Source organism: Oreochromis aureus, linkage group 6, assembly GCF_013358895.1.
Source record: "Oreochromis aureus strain Israel breed Guangdong linkage group 6, ZZ_aureus, whole genome shotgun sequence".
NCBI classification, from domain to species: Eukaryota; Metazoa; Chordata; class Actinopteri; order Cichliformes; family Cichlidae; genus Oreochromis; species Oreochromis aureus.
Window position 1 is genome coordinate 30,491,054 of NC_052947.1, and position 7,752 is coordinate 30,498,805.

A 7,752-nucleotide genomic window follows, 5' to 3' on the forward strand; every position below is an offset into this window, starting at 1 on the left:
TTGCGACATAACATTAGGTCTTTTAATCTTGCTGTTTATTCGCCTCTCTGTTTGTTTAGTTGGTACAGTCTAGCAGGCTGCGCTCTGGGCGCCAAAATTGTTTTGATGAGCAGCAGTGGGAAATATAAGACTAAAAGCGGTAACAAAAAAAAAAAAAAAAAAAAAAAAATGACTGTGTTAATAATGATCAAAATAATTGTATTAATTATTATCAAAATTATTTATAGTGTCTTTAAATAACACAGTGCAGACAGTTTTGTAACAGTAATTTTGACTAATTATTTTCTAGGAGTTGATGTTTCAAAATTCAGATTAACATTGGTTTAAGTTTTCTATGAAAGCGACATGTTTCATCGCTTTCATAGATTATGCATAAAAAATACGGCTATGTGGAAGGCGACTATAGGTAAGAAATAGATGCAAGGCTTCTGATCTAAATTTACCTCTAGTCACAAGGGCCAGCTCTAAGCCACTGTAGGTGTCACTATTGCCTCTACTGCTGCATTTATGCCTGTCTAGCCAGGATTTATTATCTAAACCCATAAATATTGGTCATTCCTTTGTCTTGTTTTTATGAAGAGGTTTATGTTGGCTTGCATGAAAAAGGGCACTTGCCAAATGCACAATAAAAGATTACACGACAACAATGTTTTTGCAGTGAAAACATTTATTAAACACATATTTTTATCCACATTATTGAAAAAACAGACCATCATTTTCAAATAAATTAGGTTTAAATGCCTGACCATGTTTGTGAGTAGGCAAATGAATCACAATATCAACCTAAGGCATGTATATTGCAGTTTATCACTGTGCTGTGTTGTTTCATCACTGCAGTTCAGAAGACAGGAAAAAAGCATCAGTGTCTCTAGCCCATGGATTTCATAGGCTTCAAGTCCTATTATGAATACAGTTGTCTTTGACTCTTCTTTGTGTCTGTGGCTGATCTCCAGTCTATCTGCTCTGCCGTATTCAACACGAGGCACACAGAGAGAGCGTTGATTTTTATATTTTCAAGTAAGACTACAAGCAGTCACAGTTTATTTTAAGGCAGTGCAGTTATTGGGCTCAGTTTGAACTGGTGGTGGACTGGGGACTGCAGGCAAGAGGTAGGGAGGGTGAACACAGACGGCTCAAAGTTTTTGGTGTTAAAGGTAGTGGCAAAGTCATTGGCAAAAAAGGAAGCGGACTCCGAGACACAGGGCGTGGCCGGTTCAGGTGTGGCAGCATGAACCGGTGCATTGGACAGCACCTCGGACTCAAACTGAAGCAGCTGACCCATGAAACTGAAGTTTGGTGAGATGACTGCCCGGCGCTGCTTGATGATGTCGAAGGCTGCGTCAAGCCGCAGCTGCTGGGTCCTCATGATGTAGGCCATGCAGATGGTGGGTGAGCGAGAGATGCCTGCTTCGCAGTGTACCAGGACCTTCCCCCCTGACTGCTTCACATGATCTGGAAGAAGAAGGGAGGATTCTGGTGAGACAGTGGCATATTTCTCTTTCTTTAATCATCGGCAAATTTGTCGCAGAATAAGAAAACCACGCATCAAACTGATTTCAAATCAGGAGTTTGGAACAGGAAATAAATTTAACTGGGCTATTGTCTAGTCGTTCACTCTCACTATATTACATAAACACTTTTCCCCAAATATTTTATCTCTCTTTCTTTCTCATGAACATCTAGTTTGCCATTTATTTTGTAGTACGAAATGAGCACACATCATTTGCTACTGTAAGTGGCACACACAGAGACACGTGGGAGGCTTGACTTAGTCACAGAGTGCAGCTGTACATGTGATTTGTTTTCTGCTGCACCACTGTGGGGGTGCTGGGTGCTGCTGTGGTGTTCGCTGTGGCACAGAGAAGTGTATTCTAATTTGGAGCCGCCTCGCTCCTACACACTCATCAGTATGTTTTAAGGCCTACACACGAGTTCACTTTCACACATCTGACTAAATGTCCTTCGCAACACGTTTCAAGAATTCTTAGAAGCAAACACCCACATGTCTTCTTTTCTGTCTCGCATCTAAGTCTGATCTACATATTGACACTTAGTTCCGCGAGCTGGTAACGACACCAACACATCACCTCGTCTACTAAACAGGGACATTAAGGGCCACTTCTGTGCGTTTATGAAGGAGAATGGCTGATTTCTGACTGCTCTGATTCTCGATAAAACCACATGAATGAATAATGAACCTTCATCTGGAGAGGAGGGTGCTATGAGAGCGGGGCAGCAGCAGCAGTGGGTGTTTTAATTACCGTCCTTTGGCTGGAGATGTCATGGCATGCTTCAGCAGCTGTTTTCATCCACGAGGTCAATAAAATTTATTTTCTCCTCTCTGGTTTACATCACCCGCTTCGTCGGAAGGGTTTCCGATTTATTGATTGATTTTATGAGACCAGCAGGCCAGAGGATCTGTTTGTACTGCGTATCTAATCAGTTGGCATGCCTGATGAAATGCTGAGGCCCTCTTTGAATGTAGGCTAAAACTGCCTTATGTAATGGACAGGCTTATTCAAACACACCCTAAATGTAGGCTGCATCCCCAAACAATGCACAATACTATCCAGCTAATACGGGTCAGCCAAGCTGCTTGTGGGTGAGCTTTGTCCTTGGTTATGCCTGGATATAAATAGCCACCAGCACATTTTGTACATCTTTTGCTGTTGCTGCTATTATCCGACACCTCTCTCCCTCCCACGCACTCTCTTTTCCTCTGTAACACATTTGCTGCCCTGTGGGCCACAGGTCCGCCAATGAGTCCCTCTTGCTAACAAAAAAACTGATGTCCTCCCTCATTGTGTAGCTCTCATTAATCCTCCACCCAACCATCATAAACAATGCTGTTGAGTATGCATGCACGTATGCCAGCCAGCCAGCCCCCAGCCTCCTCCACTCGGTCATTACTAAACACGTACAGCTCACCCAGTTGTCACACTGACTGGCCACACCCGGCACCGTGTGATTTGGCCTGGGAACCAACGACAGCATGGGATTGTCTTTTTCAAGGAAAGAAGGGAGGGAGGTCGGAAGGGAACGGGGGAAGTGAGCAAATCCTGAATGAAAGCAGACAGGCAGTATATGTTGGTGGGGGATTGAAGGCTGGCGATTAACTTAAACTGATTACAGCCGGATTTCTTATAGCCCTCTATTTGTGAATGGCAGCAGGTGAGCGGCAGCGATAAAGGGAGGCTATTTGAAGACAAAGACGCATTTCAAAAATAAATGCATCCATGTATAGATATCTCGCTCACTCAGGGTGGGTATTTTTGAGACTCCTTGGGGTGAAGCTGGATTATAAATACATTTAGACCGAGGCTGATCTTGTGGCCGGAAAAACATCCATCTAATGTTGGTCTATTTATTCCCTTTCCTAGCTGGTTTGAGTATTAGTGAGTCAGCTGTATTCTAAGATAGCAAAACATCTCAAGGCAAACCCTGTGAAGCAGAAATCAACAGTTAAATGCATTTACTATCCTCAACTCACCTATAAACTCTATTGCCTCCTGGAAGTGGGAGCTGATGTCGGCCATGTGGCTGTCCTCCACAGGGATCCACTTGTAGTCATAGTGGCCCTTGGCCGGCTGCAGGTCCCTGCGTGACACGTTGAGCAAGGCTGTGATATGAAGGTCGCTGAGATAATCCTGTCTGGAGGCATGGTAGGCACTACCGAGGTAGAGGAAAGGCAGGATCTCTACTGGTTTACCCTGAGGAAGGAAAAGAGGGAGAAAGCGGAGACATGAGTCAAGCTCACAAGACACAGCTTACTAAGGAAACATAACACGGGATCGCCAGCATTTATCCATCTGCTATGACACAACCATTGTCCAAGCAGGAACATCCAAACACCTGCCAGCGATCATTACAGTCATTTGCAGACAAAATGGACGCAGGATGCTAGAGGAATTTCCCGGTATTGAAAGAGCCCATAATGCATCAACCAGACACAACAGAGTGGTCTTTGAAATCTAAACTAGCCACATGTTTTCTATTTAGCCAGTGGAAATAATAGCAGAAAGGTCAGGGATGAAAGGCTGTCTTTTCTTTGGGGTGTCCTGATATCAGCTGGGCATCATGCTGTCTTTATAAAAAGACCGGAGAGCAGTGAAGGTCATATAATATCATATGTAAGTTGAGAAAATGTTTTGATGTGCCAAAAATAAAATTCTCTGATGTCAGCATGCGTTGAGCGTGCCTGTTTGTATGTATCTTTTTAGAGTAAGTTAAAAAAAAAAACTGGCGGTGGCTTTGTGCCCCGTGGTCCTGTAGGAGAGATGGTAGGAAGTACTGTATTGTACGCTAAAGGGTGTTTCCATACCTGATCATAATCTGGTTTGTGGTGTGAAAGCTTCTCGCTGTGGTTGCTGACTCTTTTCTCGGTTTCAGTTCCGCTCTGGTCAATGGTTTTCACCTCAGTGCAAAGTTCAGGGTATTGAGAGTGGAAATTCTCGTATCCTCCTGAGAGAAGCAGTAAAAAAAAACCCACAAAAAAACAAACTTTTAATAAATGAGCTTACAATAATTCTGCCTCCTCCGACCAACACCACAAATCTTGTGAAATGGCAGCGTTTATGAAACAGACTTAGCACCAGATTATAACCTCTATAACCTGATTACAGACGCCTAATTAATTACAGGAGCCCGCACCGAAGGACCGGTAATCTATTTAGGCCAACATTCTGAGGACGCACAAGTGACAGACGCAGATGGATGTGTTTAAACACAAACCCCGGGGGATGTGTTTAGCCTAAAGAGGTAGTGCGGACAGGGAGGGGTGAATTTCTTCGTTTTATCAACGAAAGCAATTGCACCACCAATTTGCTGGCGATTCTCTCGCACTGACTCATCCGCTCCACTGACGCACGCAGGACATCTACAGTATGTCCAAGAAGTAAAAGAAAATGTCGGCTACTCTTAACACAGGCAAAAGGGGCGAAGAACTGCCCCGAACAGTACCAGTGTTATCAGGGAAAAAACAGACTATGATTAAATATCAAAGGTTTTTTCTGCCCTTTTGGCTCCTTTTGAAATAAAATCACAATAACTTCTTAATATTTCTTTAGTCAATTATAAGGATTATAACAAACAACATTTACAATTTGTCATAATAATAAAAAAGATTTAATCTTTAAGTCTGTGCCACAACAACATACCAAGCCATAAAAGATATATATATATATATATATATATTAAAAAAAACTGACTCTGAATTTATATCCCCACAATTAAAAATATGGACGAATTCAAAACTCTTATGAAATAAAGTAAAATAGATTAAATGATGAAAACAAACAAATATAAAACTGAGTTGCCTTAATGGCTTTTTTAAAAGGTCTATTTAGTTAAAAAAAAAAAAAAAAAACCTTTCCGACTTTCTTTTTGTCTGTATTAAAAAATTAAACTTGCCAAATCTCTCACCTTTCAAGAAACAGATGTTGGCCCCGCTCGCAAGATGTGACAGGGTGTTTATTACTATTTGAGCTACGCTGTCCTTTTTCAGTTTTTGCCAGTGGGACGTCCGGTCATCCAGCGCTACTATAGCCGAAATGCTCCCTTCCCGAAGCCTAAACAGAGCTCTCTCATCCGGGATGACAAACTGCAGGGGCACCGGTCCTCCTCGGGATCTCCGGACCACCACTGAGTTAAGATTAACATTGACTGAGCCTTTGATATTAGAGTTCGTGAATGAAAAATAAGGTCGACAGTCCACAATAAGGCAGCTTCCATACTCCTTCCTGATGATTTTCCTCAGACGCCGGCAGTCTATGCTAGAGACCTTCATTTTGATTTGTTGGACTTGTTTTTATTGCCTAAAAAATTCAACTGATTACTCCTGAATACGGGCGAGAGAAGTGCCCGCGCCCGTGCCTACATTTCCTCCAAGGGGATTCCTGCCGATCAGTTTTATGTGAATGGAACCTCCGGAGCAACACGTCACGAACCATATATGGACACCGGCGAGGCGCGATGGCAAGAAAACACGCCCACAGCTCTGACTCGACTGTGTGACTCCTCCCGCGGCCCTGGTAAATACGAAACCCCGATTACAACTGCGGTGAGTTTGATTCAGCCATTACTCACAGAGTGTCCTCTGCCTGCACCTACACCTGTCCTTTCATTATTTTCGGGTTCCACTTCGTGTTCAGTGACCATTGAAATGACACAAAGGCAGACGTTTTAAAGGGATGACCCTACAGCTCACTGAACAAAATAAAACGAAAGGGTCCCACACGGCCAAAAAAAGATGAAGTGTTTTGGAGGAAGGTAATCAACCATAACATCCAGAAATACAAGAGCAACACAAATGTGCACCTTAATAAATCCAGCATATTAAACGACAACCATACAAAATGTCTAAAATAGAGGTGCAACTATCATTTCATTAACTGCCTCTTGTGGATTATTTCCTTGTATTACCTCTCACACGATATCCCTGTGCCTTTTACTGCTTTCTTTTGTCTGACTAACTAAAGCTTAGTCTCACTGGTTAAGCATGAGCATTATAAGAATTCATTTTCCTCTTTTTCAGGTAAACTTGTTAACAAAAACATCATGTAGTTGTTTTTGCAAGAGTATGCCCTTTTCATGTGTTTTTAATGTCTTTTTTTATTGTCTGATTTTCATGCAGCAGTTTATCCAACATGATTTTCCTCTACAGGACACAATCAAGCGACCTTAAACCGAGAAAAACAAGAGACGCAATTGTGAGTCAGCTGTGAAATCTGATTATATCTGCTGCTCTGGATTAGAAGGTTCCTGGTTCATACCCTCGCTGGGGCCTTTCTGTGAGGAGTTTGAATGTTTTCACCAGAGTGAACAAAGTAGCCCACTCTATGAATGCATGGTTAAATGTGACATGTAGTCTAAAGTACTTTGAGTGATCAGTAAGACTACAAAAGTCCTATATGAATAAGAAATGATTTCAATGAATGTCGCTGGAAGCAGAATGACAAAGCTCCACACCAAACCCATCACATCAAATATCCAGAAAGAATTCTTCTTAGTTGCTTTAACTTATATCTCAAATGTTGTCAAAGCAAAATGTTATCACACAGAGGTAGCACTTCATAACACTGCCCACGAGGTTTCGTGTAATGTGGCAAAATTTCCCATGTTATTGTTCTGGATTTTGAGTGTAGTTTTTTACCTAACATAATTATCAGTAGGTAAAGTTGAATGGGGAAGCAACATTCAGTAAAATTGCAGTAAATTTCTCAGTAACTTACAAGCAGATAGATGACAGCAAGTTACTATAAAATCTTTAAGTTATATTACTGTATCTTGTTTTTTTTTACACTACTACTATATGTTTATTTACAACACTATACCTGCATGATTTCTTCATTTTCACAAGTTGTAAAGAAAATTATTTAAAAATTATTCTACTATTTACTATTATACCCAAAGTACTTTTTTAAAGTGTTGATTACTTATGACATTATGCAGGGGTCTTTGCAGATCTATGGACGTACTAAAGACATTCCATTAATGTCATACTGTAGTATACTGTAGTACTGCAGCTCTAAAGTAGGTCTTTAGTCTAAAGTAGGTCTTTAGAGCTGAGCGCTTCAAATGTAGTTTTAAAAATATGCCAAACAATTAGGAAAAAAATGCAAAACAGATTCACATAACTCATCACAAGGCTTACAAGTAACAACATTTACACCAAGAGCAAAAGAAAATGGTTCATGCAGTGCATGTTTATGAGTACCACACCTACTCTACTGTAAATACCTAAAGAAGAGTTTC

At 41.3% G+C, this 7,752-nt stretch overlaps 1 protein-coding gene across 1 annotated transcript; it reads right to left on the reverse strand.

Moving 5' to 3' along the window:
• Positions 1–649: 649 nt before the first annotated feature.
• On the reverse strand, positions 650–5,891 carry dusp5 (dual specificity phosphatase 5). The gene is made up of 4 exons (XM_031727453.2): positions 5,422–5,891; positions 4,322–4,461; positions 3,491–3,710; positions 650–1,452 (listed from the first exon to the last, which is right to left on the reverse strand). Exons 1-4 carry the CDS (start codon positions 5,783–5,785, stop codon positions 1,046–1,048), a joined length of 1,131 nt encoding a protein of 376 aa, XP_031583313.1. The 5' UTR covers positions 5,786–5,891; the 3' UTR covers positions 650–1,045.
• Positions 5,892–7,752: the final 1,861 nt, after the last annotated feature.